The sequence below is a fragment of the Xiphias gladius genome, chromosome 8 (assembly GCF_016859285.1).
Source record: "Xiphias gladius isolate SHS-SW01 ecotype Sanya breed wild chromosome 8, ASM1685928v1, whole genome shotgun sequence".
Classification (NCBI taxonomy): domain Eukaryota; kingdom Metazoa; phylum Chordata; class Actinopteri; order Istiophoriformes; family Xiphiidae; genus Xiphias; species Xiphias gladius.
Genome location: NC_053407.1, coordinates 28,458,249 through 28,473,891, shown reverse-complemented (window position 1 = coordinate 28,473,891; position 15,643 = coordinate 28,458,249). Strand labels below are relative to the sequence as shown.

The window sequence follows — 15,643 nt, the reverse complement described above, 5'->3', positions numbered from 1 at the left end:
CAATCTTTAAAACTTATAGTGACAGAAAATGATTGTTGTTTAAACTTTACGCAGCACTCAGCGTTCAGTTTGGAGGTATTAACTGACCATTAGCCGCTAAATGTTAGCCCCTGTGACTGCTTGCAGTACTCCAGAAGTCTCACCCTCATCTAACTTTGTATCTCTCTCTATGTAAGAGATGTAATACGGAATCCAAAGAGTTAGGATGGTTGTGTAAATTTTTATTGCATTTCCAAGACAACACTGCACCAAACAAAGAGTAAGGAAAGCATGTTTGTCCGCTCTAAAGTAAGCTGCTGACGTAAATAAGCCCGGCTAACCAGCTATTTCTACCATTAGTATTAACCCAGCATTATTTTCAAGGCCAAGAGTTAGAACATCATTAGCTAACTATTTTAGTTTGTGGGGTTACAGGTTACATCAGAATAAGCCCCATTCAGGACTATCCTGGATGATCAGAGTTTTAGGTTAACGTTAGCAGCTTTGTCCTGCTCTTTGCTGGATTTGGATTTGGGGAGGTTTACACTCCAGCAGCCCCAGACAATGTTACCTGTGATAAAGATAGGTGTGTCAAAGCACATCAGTAAGTTCTCATCCTAAAACCGAAACATCCATCCATCCATTTTCTTCCACTTATCTGGGGTCGGGTCACTGTGGCAGCAGGCTGAGCAGGGTTTTCCAGATATCCCTCTCCCCAGCAACTTTTTCCAGCTCTTCCTGGGGGCTCCTGAGGTGTTCCTAGGCCACATGGGATATGCAATCCTTCCGGTGAGTTCTGGGTCTATCCTGGGATTCTCCTCCCAGTTTAACGTGTCCGGAAAACCTTTCATGGAAGGTGCCCAGGAGGCATCCTAATCGGATGCCCAAACCACCTCAACTGGCTCCATCCTACATGAAGGAGCAGCGGTTCTGCTCTGAGCTCCCTCCGGATGTCCGAGCTCTTCACCCTATCTCTGATGCTGAGCCCAGCCTTAGAGATAGGGTGTCGGTCGCTTGTATCCACAATGCCCTTCTTTCGGTCACAACCCAAAGTTCATGACCACAGGTGAGGGTTGGAACGTAGATGGACTGGTAAATTGAAAGCTTTGCCTTTCGGCTCAGCTCCCTCTTCGCCAAAATGGTAAAAAACAAAAAAAGCGATAGACACTGTTCGAAAATATGAACGATAAATAATAAATCTGTGCTGCTGTCCTTTGTTCTTCTTTGTTTAGCATTCACTTATTTTACATTTTTCCTCATCATACTGTACTATACTGAGGCTAATTAGCTCTACCCTGCTGTACTGAATGGATCATCAACTATGAGGATGCTGACCTTCAGCCTGGAACCTGCTAGCTTTAGATTCAGTCTTTTAGCGTGACGTCGGGTATGAAGTCATGAAGTACATATTCAAGACCCCAATTTACTGGGTTCTCATTTTAAAACGAGTCCGCCTGAATTTTCAACCAACTCACAAAGCTAACATTAATTATCCAGCTAGAACTAATATCTGCTGGCAACAGCTGTTATTTTAGCCAACAAAACTGACAGCTGCTGGCTAGAAATGAGAGGCAGTTTTTGTATAGTTCTGTCTAAAATCAGAGTCCTGTAGTGTCAAAAATGACTATGTATCTTGATGGTAAGTCTGCCTCTGTTATTATTGTAAACTCTTTAAGTGCCATTCTTGAAGTAAGCACGATGAATTGATACTAGTTGATAACCCCCCCCAAAAAAAAAAATCAGGGTTGGAAACTGCAGAATGAGGGATTCAATCAGCACTGGAAGCTTCACCATCACAAACTCCAGGATTTCGACATGGTATCATCAGCGTCACACTAAATGACATGCCATGTGAGTAAATGTAGATGCTGCTGACAGTGTGTGGTTCCATTTATAAACTCTAATGGAGGGCTCAACATTACATAACCCATGACAGTACATTATTGATCAGAGAAGCCCACTTACCCGCTCCGCCGACTGTGCCGTGCCAAAGAAGATGGGGATGAAGGCGAGCCAGATGATGCAGGTTGTGTACATAGTAAATCCAATGGGTTTGGCCTCATTGAAGGTCTCTGGCACGCCACGCGTCTTGATGGCGTAAACAGTGCACGTGACCATCAAGAGGATGCTGTATCCCAGTGAGCAGATGAGCGACAGGTCAGAGATGTCACACTTGAGCACGCCACGCGCGTTGTCAGGATCCTGCGTGCGCTGCTCTCCATAATCCACGAAGGTGTGAGGTGGGTCGGCAGCGAACCACATAAGGACGCCCAGTAGCTGAACTGAGATGAGCGAGAAGGTGATGACCAGCTGGGAGGCAGGTGAGATGAAGCGTGGCGCCGTCACTGCCTTCTTGCCCTGCTCAAAGATACGGTGGATGCGGTTGGTCTTGGTGAGCAGTGCAGCATAGCTGAAACACATGCCAAGGCCCAGGAAGATGCGGCGGAAGGAGCAGACGACGACATCGGGCGCAGCGATCATGGGGAAGGTGATGATGTAGCAAAGGAAGATACCTGTCAGAAGCACATAGCTCATCTCCCGCCCAGCGGCACGCACGATGGGCGTGTCATTGTAGCGGACAAAGGTGACGATGACGAAGGTGGTGGCAATGATGCCCAGGATGGAGATGAAGACGGGCACCAGTGCCCAGGGCGAGTGCCACTCCAGCTTGATGATGGGGATGGGCTGGCAGCCGGTGCGGTTCTGGTCAGGTCTCTTCTCGTAGGGGCAGAGCTCACAGGTGAACTCACTGGCCTGGAAGTGGTATCCCTCACAGCGCTCGCAGTGCCAGCAGCATGAGACACCCTTCACCACCTTCTTCCTCTCGCCGGTCCGGCAGGGCAGGCTGCACACCGAGGCTGGCAGGGAGGAGTCGCCGGTGGTCCACTGCAGGGCCTCCATCTGAGGGGTTAACATTCATTCATAACAGGTTAACATTGATCTTCAAACTGAGAAACTAAACAAAACAGCTCAGCAACATCCCAATGATCATATAACGAGATCTTAATTTAACCACTGTTCTAAATCAGAGCTCAGGTAACCATAGCAACAGTGATGATTCTTCAGGCTCTGTTAACGTACTGGTGAAATGGAGTTTGGACTCACTACAAACACACTATAAAACATGGAGGAATATTTAAACAGGCGATTTTAGTTGTTTGGTTAGTGGACAGGATGGACTCCCAGATGTCCATGTACAGACCCAGCTGAAATGACTGGCACCCCTGAATTTTAAGTACAGAATTTAGAATATCTTCAGAAATAAAGTATCCAATTCTGTAAAATCAAACTATTTCATTAAAATGTCCAATATTACTGAACAAAAGAAAAATAAAAAAATAAAAACTTGCATATTAGTGATTTAATACAAACACAAAATGTACCCCGGACACATATATTGGCGCCCTTCACTAATATTTGGTACAGAACCTTTGGCAACAACGGCTCTAAATGTTCCTTTTAGCCATTTAAAAGCTTCTGGCACCTGTCTGCTGGTGGTTTCTGCCACTCTTCCATTGCTATGCGTTCAAACTCTTTTTAAGGTTTGCAGGAGTCCTTTTCAATGGCAGATTTCAGCTCCCTCCAAAGGTTTTCAATGGGATTTAGTTCAGGACTCATTGCTGGCCAGTTTAAAACAGTCCATCTTTTCCTTTTCAACCATTCTTTCGTGCTACTGGCTGGTGCTTTGGCTCGTTGTCCTGCTGAAAGACTCAAGACCATTGCCTCAAACCTAGTTTTCTGACGCTGGGTAACACATTTTGCTCTAAAATGCCTTGGTAATCTTCTAATTTCACAATTCCTTTGATACACTCAATGCCTTCGGTACCAGAGGCAGCAATTCCAAAGGCTACAAGGCGATTTGCCATCTAGCCTTTGGAATTGTTATGTTTTTTTGATAATAGCGTGTCTGATGCTCTCAGACAGCTTCACCATTGCTAAAAAAGAATCCGGAAACAATCAGCCCCTTTTTATGTAATGAAACCATCATTCATTGGTTAATTCAGGTCATGTCAACACGGAAAATTAAGCACAGGTGAGTTTTATTTTTTTAATTTGTTTGAGGAACTAATTTAAATTCATCAGAAGGTGCCAATAATTGTGTCAAGTCTGTTCTGAATAATGGCACCAAATGTGTGTTTTAAAACTTTACAAACACCACTAGACTCTTGACCAGCGGGGGGGCCAATCTGCAAGTCTACTCTCGGTTTTCTCAAGAGTGAGAAAAAAAACAGAAATTTTGGCATTACTGGCATTTTTTAAAAAAATGTTAATTTCTGCTGTTGTGTCTCTGTTTGGTGCAGAGCAAATCCCTGCTGCAAAGCTTCAGATATAAATGAACATCAAAAAAATTATTTTTATGCTTTATGGAGTATTATGGAACATAATTTTTTTCAAAGCGCACTTACTAGCTTGTTACCAAGCTATCTAAAGAGTTGTGTTGAATTAGTTTCGTCCAACTGCTGATTCCAATGTCAAGATAAGAATGAGAAGTCTTGAAAGTGCTCCGAAACATGGAACATTTTTTTAAACTCCATTCTCTATTCAAACCCTTAAGCAATCTTCATAGACCATGTAATGCGGCTGAAACGGCCTGACTAAGCGGACAAGTGGACCTTGAGCTGAGATTGTTTTGTGTTGTTTCTGTGTTTGTTATGTCTCATAATCAGCTCCTTTAGGTTTATTAGTGTTATTTATTTATTCCTGAAATTATCATTACTACCATCTCCATGATCAGGCTTTAATGGCTTCAAAATAAAAAGCGGGGGAAAGCTGTTACAGATTGAGTTCAGTGGTCCTCACATTTAGATGCAGCTGATTAGTCCAGTGACCGATGACCTTGTATTCTGCCGTTGACCTATTGTTGATCTGATACTGGAAGATGTCGTAGCGTCCGGGAGCGTCGCCGTTCTCGTTAAAGGTGACCGGAGTCCCTGCACTTCCTGTAAAAACACATTAAAAAGGACAGACTCTGAGTTCAGATACTGCTCATGACTATGTAGGCGTCTCAGTTACCTGGTACAGTAGTCTGACATCTTCTGGGGCCAGAGAATATTTTCATCGACATCTAGGCACCAAGCTTGTGTTTTTCATTGGTTTGTTGAGGTTGGGCCACTTGTCCCCTGCTTTTTCACGGGTCAGACTTGAAATGTGTGACTCTCAAAATTGGGACTGGGTATCAAATCTCAATGTTGTTTTGGTCCCGACTGAAATGTCAAGCACTGAGAGTTGGCATCAATTGTCTTGTCATATTCATTGCCTTATAGACTCATTCTATGATTAGACGGTTCCTGATTTTAAACTTAACTACACAGTAATTTATTTAGGCTTTTAGTGCTTGTGTTTAGACTACATTTAACAATTTCCTCTTTTTTTTTTTTTTAAGGCATCTATATCCCTCAAAGTAAAGGGCAACACACACCAGCACTGTCAATTTATCAGGATACCCCACTGTCCTATTCCTGGCATTGACGTGGATTGGATTAAATCTCCAGAAAAGCAGCAATCATTACATTTAAATTCCTGGATTAGCACATCCCCGCTGTTATACCTCGACTATTATGATGCGTCCGGTGTGTAATGCATTAAAGGTATAAAAATACATATTGTTTTGCTATTGTACTTAGAATCAGGATTATATCAGCAGTACTTTCAAGTCATACCTGGCATTACTCAAAAGATAGATTTGGGTTAAGTATCACTATTAGTGCCTGGCCCAAAACCATGTTTTCCACACATAGTCTTAGGGATCCAAACAAGCAAACTCCAGGACCTTCACTTGTTGCAGACAGACAAACTCAAAGTCTTCAGTAACTATGTTATTTGTATAAAAGCAGTATTTTGCTATTTATTTATTTTCTTCCTGATATCCTTTTTTTCTGTTGATTTGACACAGGTTTTCCTCTCAGTCTGACTCAATTTATCACAGTTTCCCTGCCGGCTCTTCACCAAAACAACCTGGTAAACGTCGCGTTTCCTTATTGACGAAATCCCTCCTGCCAAATTAAAATCTCACGCTGTCTGACACTGTTCACAGTCACCCAGCAGTTTAACGGAAAAAAGCATGAGGCACTAAAATGTTCATCTCAACCTGTGAATTCAGTCAGACGCAAATGTTTTCAGTTTCCATCATAATTTTTCCTGAGCAGTGAGGCCAAAAGCTGCCACATACTGTATTAACAAGTAAAATAATCCTGTTCAGAGGTTTTACATACTCATTACATCCTGTAAACTGGATTCTCACCTTACATCACTATAGGCAAATGATTCCCTATAGTGATTACTGACACTTTATTTTCTTTAAAAGTTCATGAACCTACAGTTGATTTAAAAAAACAAACAAACCTTAAAACCTTTTCAGATCACTTAATCTTCACCGATTTTCATTAATATTTATTTTTTATTTTTTTTTTTAAATTGCTGACCTTAAGAAAAAGCAGGGGTAACAGGAGTAAACAGGAGTAAATGTGACTGAACTGCTAATCATCCCTGCAAGAAATGAATGAAAGAATACATGGTAAAACTACCTATATTCTTATGTTGTAGATTTTTTTATATCAAATTTTTACCTGTTTTTTTTTTTTTAAACATTGGGGGACAATGTCTGGACATATAAACTGAGCTTGTTTTATGTATCCATGTTCGAAACCTTAAACTACCCTGAATCAAAGGCAAACACTTTTTAAGGTAGCGAGATCCTGAAAACCTTAAACCTGCAACTGCTGACTCTTAGGTCACTTGGGGGGCAACAGATCCACCTTTTAAGTTAATACCACAAACTTGTTAGCAAACATTAGCATTCATGTAAAGTGGTGTTTGTGTCCACCTGATGAATAAGTCCATGTTTAGTCTCTTTTAGCTCTGTTTTTGGTCTCCACCAAATCCTGAGTGAAATCTCTGGCTCTTTAGCCGCTCCACTATGTTCACTAGCTATTCACTAACTGTGTCTGTCTGTTGTTTGATTTGGAACTCTGTTCTGTTGCTTGTTGTTGCCTATTCACATGTGGGACCAAGAGTGTCAACTCCAGTGCCTGGTGTCAAAGTTCTGAATGTATTTGGCAAAAACAAAGTAGCAGTAAAATAAATATAATTTTTAGGAGACAGGATTGGGCTGAATATTTGTGTGCTATATTTTTGGCCTTGTAGAGTGTGAAGATGTTTATAATCTGTTTCCTCATTGAGATCAGGAAACACTTAAGCATCAAATTTTAAAAACCAAAATGTTGCATTTTAGAGTGTTTTAAATATCACAAAGAACTCTCAGAGGTTCAGTAAACCCTCCTTAACTTGATGTTTTGTTTTCAAATTAGGTCTCTGGATCTCTTTTCTCTTCAGCTGCTGCATTCACTGTATTGCATTGTTATCGTACAGTAGTGCCGGATTCATCGCCACAGGGCAAATTTAACATCGGGGACAGCAGTCTTGAACTTGAAGTGGATTAGTTTGGAGCTGCTGAAGCCGAGGGGAAAAGCAGCTGATTGGAGCCAAAGAGCAGAACAACAACAACAAAAAAAGGAAATAGATTTATAATGAAGTGAGTGGGTGGCGGTTTGATTCTATCCTGCCCCGATTTCTTTCTTCAACATGAATAAAAGCATCACAAATCAGAATCTGTGGAGATGAATCACCACAGTTCGCCTGAGGATGTGAACCCCCCCCCCCCTCCACCACCACCACCACCACCACCTCGTCCTCTCCATCCCCCACTTCGCTGAAGAGAATCTGTGTTGATACATACATAATGTCTTCGCTCCTTTTCAACACGCGGTAAACATGATAACTCTGCGGTGACACGTGCTGCAGGCATTGTCATTAAACACAACAAGATGACCCACAAACAAACAATCTGCCCTGCAGAATAAAAAACCGACGTTACGGTGGAATCCACGATAAAGAGGTATTCAAGTCCCTTAAAAAGGACCACACAGCTGGTTTCACATGTTTTAGCTCATTTAGATAGAAATAACACATTTTATATAACTGAAGAACATTTGCACGGGCAACTTACACTTCATTCTGCAGATGGTGATGCTGCCTGTCCTGCACTTCAGCCCACAAATTTATCAGCAACTGCTCGTCAGAGTGTCGTGGAATTTTTGAGCTCCCAAGAGGATGAGCCCTGTCTCCTAGAAATTATGTTCATATACAACTAGTGTGCAACAGCATGTAGGTTTTGAAGGAGACAGGATGCTGAGTGGGTTATATTTTCTACTAACATAATGATGATATGTTGTAAATTAACCACGATAATTTCTGAAGTCGAGCACTCGCTTGGGATGCATACAAAATACCTGATCCTCCAGTACAAAGTCCGTTCAAATGCACAGTCTTTCCCCAACCTTAGCCAAAGGTGAACCCTGGACTCTGGTGTCAAAGTCCTGCGCTTCGTATGCCATCCATCCACCCCTGAGCACCTCCCTGCAAGTCCAGTTCTGTTCATAGATGCAGCGCTTCGTTCACCCCAAAAACATTGCCTCTGAACATAATCTAGCCAGAGAGATTACGTTTTTCATCGCAACATAATTGGGGAAAATCAATTTAGTACTATATGAGTGTAATTTCTAAGAGAGACGGTTGTCCGATCAGGGCTGTAGCCCCAGGATTTGTTTATTCATTTAGTTGTTTTTTTTAATTTAAACCTACCTATGCTGTGCAAGTCACATTTGATCCTGGAACTGAATGCACAAAGTTGCAGCAGAAACCTAAATGTTCAGATCTAAAAACTGAAGCCTGCAAGCGCAAGCCTGAATATGGAAGCTGTCAAAACAGACTTTTTTTTTGGGTACATACTTAAAATGTATGAGCTTACAAAACAAGGATTACAGGTAGAAAATTGTGTCCAAACACACCTTTTAAAAATTATATAATGTTCCACAGAGTAATGTATTGGTCTATGGAAACAGACCTGACGTGAAAAACCCGATGTCAAATCAAAAGAAAGGACTCAAAACAAAAAGAACTGTGGACAGTCAGAGCCACTTCCAAACAGGCCCGAGGATAATTAGAGGGGTTCTGGGTTCACATCCTTCACATGCACAGAATTTGTTTTGATTGGCCCAATGGTCACAACAAAGAAGGGAGACGCACGAAAAAACTGGAAATAACAAACTGACATTAATGAAAGAAAATAACATCGAATGCAATGATGCGTGAAAGTCAGAACAAAGGATTTAGGAAAGTGCGTGAGCGCACTGGCTGATGTGAGGCACACGTCAGCACGAAAAAAAAAAAAAACAGAGGATAAGGTAAAGTGTAGAGGTCTTGGTTCATGGCAAAGAGAGCTGCATCCTGAGAATCCCAGTTACCCAGTTTCCCAGTTACCGCAAATTCACCCGGACCTGCAACAAACACACACAAAGACACGCACAAACACAACAGGACCACGGCAAAGACTGCTGGGGCCAAAACTGTTTGGGTCTGACCTGAACGGAGGAAGGAGAGCAACACTGCCAACAGGATAATGCTCCACTGGTTGATGAGCAGCCGTGATGGAAAAGAGCGGCAACATACCGCACAGACCGCATTCATATGGGGCTTTTGTCCCCAGTGTTTGACAGAGGGCCACACACACACACACACACACACACACACACAAACGGCACTGTAGCTGAATATAATGGACCCAAAGGGATTTTGGATCCCGGATTTCTGGGAACCAAGTGGACCGGTGAGTGGACCCTAGGACCATCAATGTTCACAGTAAATTTTGTGGAAATTTGTCCCGTAGTTGGTCTGATGGACGGACATCGCCTTCGTTAGGCCCCGCCTCTGATGGGACACAAAGCTAGCATATGCTAGCTGTAGTACCAGCTGTAAGATAAAGAGCGCTGTTTGAGGTCTGGCAGTGGTTCTTCATCAGAAACACCAAGAACTACAATTTCTTTCAGCCTCTCTCACCTTTTCTTTACTCTTTTCTTTGCCACCTTCTTTCCACTGAGCCCATCTCTTGCGATTTCAACCATAAATACTCCTCCGCGGTGTTCACAAGTTTTGACGTCAGTTGTAGACTTCACTTCCGGGCTGTTGATACTCTGCTGCCTCCAGCCTCAGTAATGCCACAGCTGCAGTTTTGTCAGCAAATCAGAGCAGAAAGAGACCTGATACTCCACGAATCTACCTGTTCGACCTGAATCGATTCGACAGCAGCCGCTCTGCTTCGCCTGCCCCAACGGGAGGCATGTGTCGCTGTGAAACACAGAAGAGCGAGGTCTCAGAGTTTTATTGAACCGATCCTCCGGCATCGATTGTTTCCAGGGACCTTGGCGGACGTCGTGGGCGGTTAGAGCTGCGGCCCGGCAGCTCATCCATTCATCTGTTTGATAATGCCTCTACAACATTCACATTCACTCTGCATCCTCACTCTGGAAGCAGGCGTCTGCAGCTTCACATTTATTCACGTTCCTTCACTCCTCATTTAGCTGTCTGGTTATTCGGCCGACTTCAGCCTCTCTGAGTTTTGATCATCTTTGACTTCATACCTAATTACCTTGACATTTTTGTATTTCACACCCTTCGGATTTCTTTATCTCACATGCACAGTGAAAGCTTTTTTCCTTTTCTCCCTTCAAGCTCAACCAAACAGAAGAGAAGTTGACACCCGCAAAACTGTCGACAGGTCAAAATGTTTATTCGTGGTAGATCACGGTAAGTGCCGTTGGTTTGTAGAAGAAGATTTTGTGATAACATATGCCCCGAAATAAAGGTTCAGCTTTTCAGAAAGAGCGATAGAAGGCGGTGTTTACGAGAAAAAACACACATCGAGAATTGAAAGCTGTTGGAACAGAAGGTAACCTGGGGGTGGTTTCTGAGGTGTCTGATGTGCCCACTTGGGTCACCTTTAAATGGTTTCACCTGCATTTAACACCGTTTGTCAGAGAGTCACCCAGTAAGCAAACTACTGAGCAGTGCCTTCAACTATTTTCACTGAGTAGATTAAATACATTTTGCACAGTCTCATGTAATGATGTCCATATGCATTTGTAATTAAAAGTTTAGGGGACTAAAAACCTTTTAACAAAAAGAAGTGAAACTAAGCATGATTGAGTCTAAAGGGCAATCTACACATCAAGCACTTTTAGAAGCGATTTTGACGTCCCTTGCCCGACTCACGGGAGAGCTATGCTTCCATTTTATCAACTATAACAAACCAAACCACAAGCATAGTCTCCACTCACAGCTCTGTATATTTTTGAAACATACTGAAGGTATCTGTGATGATTAATCAAGTCCCCCGGCTTTACTATTACCTTTCCGTTTCTCCCCCACCTGCTACAGAGGCAGGGAATTAAAAGTCAGTGAATCAAGCAATAAAAACAAAACTGTTTTCTTCCTGTATTCTCCTCATGGAGCCTTCCTGAAAACTACTTTTATCCAAGACATTTCTGCTGTTACTCAGCCCGGATAAAGACGGTTGGGCCGGTCGTTGTCCTCTCGGCTCTCGGTTTTGAGGTGGTCTGTGACTTGGATCGGGCAGAGCGTTGAAGTGGGACTTGTACTTGCACTGTCTCGCTTTTGATGTGAATACCCCATAACTGTAAATTCACATTACGGCGGTTAAATTAAAAACATCTCCTGTCCACACTGTGCTGGCATTTTTCCTCACCCAGAAATTGCCGCCGGAGAAGATCAATCGTAAAATGTCAGCTTGGTGGTTTAATGTTTGCCGGCCCAGTCACATTCAGGGGTTGTGTGGCAGTTAAAGTTAGAGAGGACGATGTTTGCTTCACAGCTGTTGCCATTAACCTTTAATTATGCGGATTTTTTTCAGATGATATCGAAATCCTAAAATAATGATTTTTTTGTGCATTGTAGCAGCTTGGGAACGACTGCTGGTTGACAGCTAGTATTTATGAGCCGTGATCAAATTTAAACACGGGTTTTACCAGAGAGACTCAGCAGACTGTCCCACTCTACCAGATTTCCAACAGATCTGGTGTTTTAACGTGGACAGAGATGTTTTTGAAAAAGAAAAAAAAAAAAAAAGACTTGGACTTGCTGTGGACGCATGTTCTCTTCACAACCAAAAACGGTGTTTAGTAATTTAGATGACTGTATGTACTGTGGACGCGATCCAAATCTGAAACTAGCTTTTTGTGTTTGAAAGTCACAAGTTTCAACACGCAACTCCCCCTAGAACCACAAACTGTTTCTCACGTATCTGATCGTCTACGTGTTAAACAAGGTGAAACATTTTGAACTAGTGAGCCTTAAAGGTTCTCTGGTGGCCCGGTGGTTGGGGCCACGGCATTCGTGACATAAGATGACATCAGATAGATGTCCGTCCGCAGAAAAGAGAATATACTCCCAATATGGTGAACTATTCCTTTAATCCTCAGGTTCACACAGTGCAGTAACGAACAGCTGAGCTCTTTCTGCTTGTTTCCTATGGTTGTGTATAAAAAAGCTGCATATTTTAAGGGAAGTCATAGCGGGAGACGAGCTCTTCACATATTCATCACTTCACTCACCTCCAGTACCCCAACCCCACTCCCCCTCCTCCTTCCGCCACTGATCTGACTGTAAAGGGTTTCTCTTCCTGCAGCTCCAAAGAGCCGGCCATGCTGCACCCCCCTTAAAAACGGCAACAACGAGCTTTTATCACCTCTTAGTAAGCATCTGCTGTCCAAATGAATCAGGGGGGGGCCTCCCTGACATCCTCACCCCTCCCCCGCTGCTCTGCCCTCCGCTGATCGTGTTCAAACAGGACGTTACTACAAAGGCCTCACGCAGATGGCTTTAGCAGAGCGAGCGCAAACATTAGCACAACCGTCTCGATTAGCCTCCCAACGCTCCACTAAAAATAAGCACAAGAGCAAGGAGCACACGGCTGAGTTAGCGATTAGCCCCCCGGCCGCCGCCACCACAGAGCACCGCTTCGTCCTGGATTTGCGGCATTTCATACATAGAATTATGGGTAACCCCGCTGCCCTGCATTCAGAGAAGTGAAGCATGAAATACAGAGAAGCAGCTCGAGTTTGATTTATGTCAACGTTTGATGTATGTGAAGGTTCAACTGAGCATGCTGTTCACAGATTCACACAGGAAAGCCCCAAACACAGTGTGACATGTGTGTGTGTGTGTGTGTGTGTGTGTCTGCTTTAAAAAGTCCAATCAGGCACAAACCACGCATGAGCCACATGCTGCTGAGCCAGGATTCATTGGTGATGCACTAGGCTGCTGCAGTGCTCGGAAGCCGCAACCTGATTCTGTTAAAAAACGGTTAGACAGAGTTAGATATAACCTTATAGTATAAAGGTTATATTAAGTTAGAGATAACCTTATAATATAAAGGTTATATAAGGTTAGATACACTGGACAGCTGCCAGCTAGAAATATGTGAGCGTGAAGGCCTTCCTGAAGAAGACAGCACTGCTCTCAGTGAAACTTCAATGGTTAAATGACAGAAAAAGAAAAGAGAAAGTAATGTATTACATCTGCTCCAGTCCCCACTCACCTGGTGGATGTGACACCCACCTACAGATCAGACTGCAGCACCCACCTAGTGCTTCTGTTGCTACTGTATAATTGTTACACATACTCAAAATCATTGGCTGTATTTACAGTCTTTGTGACCAGTTTTTTTTTTGTTTTTAGAAGGTGTAAAGCTTTACATTTCTTCTTGTTGTTCCAGGGAGCCACTCGTGTCCATTAATTTCTGTAAGCATTGCCAAGCAACACCATGCCTCTTTGACAGAGGTAAAGCAGACTTGATGTTCAAAATGATTTATTCCACAACTCAAGCAGGTTTTGTGTCTTTAAGAAAAAAAAAAGAAAGAAATCAAGATCAGTCTTGTTCTTGATGAGACAACGAGGAAGTTCCCGACCAAACTCAAAGTGGTCCTCAGGAGCACACGCGCACTCGCATTTTCTCCTGCAACTGCTGTTTTTCCTCCTGAATTCCTACTCGGTAAAACTTCTCCTCTGAACTTTAATCTGAAAGGTGACTCGCTAATCTTCCTGTCTGTGACAGTTTCCTGTTTCTGTCCTCGTTTGCTCTGATTCAACGAACGAGGCAACAAACTGTTTAATGTTTAAAGATCATGACGTGCAGCCCTGGACCCGGCTTTGACTGACCGCAGATTTACTGTTTCAGCCCTGCAGGTGGAAATCAATTTCCCTGCAGATCTCATTACATTTACTCATCACAGTTGTTTAACCCAGACTGCTGAGGCCTCATTTTTGATGGAGGATTTTGTCCGGCATGTCTATAGTGTAGTCACGTTAGGAAGGACAGGAGGAATGACTACAGTTGCCACCGTAATTGCATTGCATTGTGGTGTGGGCAATGCAGAAGCCAGGTATTGACAAAGAAGACGACGATTTGATAGGAGTGCAGTGCTACATCTGTGGAGTACTCTTTTGATGTGGTCCTGCACTAGACGCTGCTAGAAGAAAAACTTAAGAGATCACCAAAGTTATTACAATTAATCCTCAGAGGGACGTGAATGTCTGAACCTAATTTCGCGGCTATCCGTCCAGCAGCTGTCGACGTATTTCACTCAAAACAGCAAATGACAACCCCGCGTTAGCGCCAGGGGAAGCGTCAGGGGGATCAACGAAGTCATTAGGATTCATCCTCTGGGGACCACGAGTGTCTGTAGAGAATGTCATTGCAATACATCAAAAAGTTGTCGAGATGTTTCAGTCAGGACCAAAGCGACGGACTGGCCAACGGACCGACACTGACAACTAGTTTTAATACCATCGCTAACTTTTGATTGCGCTGATACGGTACATATCGATAAATCTGTTTAATAGTTTACTTGCGGGCCACAGGGAACATAATGCACTAGGTGGTCTAATGTCGACAAACCTCAACACTTCCTGCCCGGATGTTTCACAGTAAAAGCCTTTCGGCAGCTCAAAGGGCATACCGCAATCCCTCACCTTCCTCATAGGCTTTTAATGTGAGAAATCTGCAGGAGGACTTGAGTTTCAGGGACAGTCGCTTTTGCTAGAAAAAAGTAGAAGATATCTGGGTTAGCTAGTGAACCAAAACGGTTTTAAAAGAGATTGTGTTTTCGGCAGAGCGGTGAGTATGACATGACTTTGTTCTTGTACTGATTGAATTAGTGCTGAGGAAATGCACATTAGACTGAATTTAAATGCCCTACTTGGTGACTGTCAATCTTTATTTGGAAGTTAACAAAACAAGCTAAATATTTTTCTAAAGTTTTTTTTCTTTAGTTTTCTAAAGAGACGAATTGAAACCAATGACCAAACAGAAAATAACGAGCAATTTAAAACGTTTGCTCCAGATAATTCCCAGCACACTGTTGGTTCACTTGGACTCCATCAGGTTTTGGTTTCCTTTGATAGTTGATTATTTCCATTCATTTCTGAATTTTATATACTCTGTGTCTACTTCAGCCATTTGTTATGAATTATTCACAGAGTTTAATTTTATTAGGAGATTTATGCTTGGGGTTATATTATGTGAGTGCGTTGCGTATTGAAATGGCCCCTGGGAAGACTGACACACAGGGTCACCTGGAGAAAGAAAAAAGGCACGATCAGCGTCAGCCTTCGGCAGGAGTGAAGAGACTGAAGAATGTGTCTGGAACGTGCGGTTTTTTTTGTTTTTAAATGAGAGAAATTCTCCTCGCTGGGTCGTGAAAAGGAAGTCAGCCTTGGCAACAAGCGGCAGCGTTCTGGAGTGAGAGAGAGG

The 15,643-nt window shown here is 43.0% G+C and overlaps 1 protein-coding gene across 4 annotated transcripts in view; it reads right to left on the bottom strand.

Moving 5' to 3' along the window:
• LOC120793623 (metabotropic glutamate receptor 8-like) overlaps positions 1 to 15,643 on the bottom strand; it is a 128,421-nt gene that overhangs the window by 22,245 nt on the left and 90,533 nt on the right. For 3 of the 4 annotated variants that reach the window (XR_005708008.1, XM_040133854.1, XM_040133856.1), the window contains 2 exons: positions 4,780 to 4,919; positions 1,945 to 2,880 (listed from right to left, as the gene is read on the bottom strand). Coding sequence is in view for 3 of the 4 variants with exons in the window: in XM_040133854.1 (XP_039989788.1) it covers positions 1,945 to 2,880; positions 4,780 to 4,919 (1,076 nt within the window). In the remaining variant the exon portion in view is untranslated. Of the gene's footprint in view, positions 1 to 1,944; positions 2,881 to 4,779; positions 4,920 to 15,643 lie in introns of those variants that run through there. The other variant, XM_040133855.1, reaches the window with a different exon arrangement.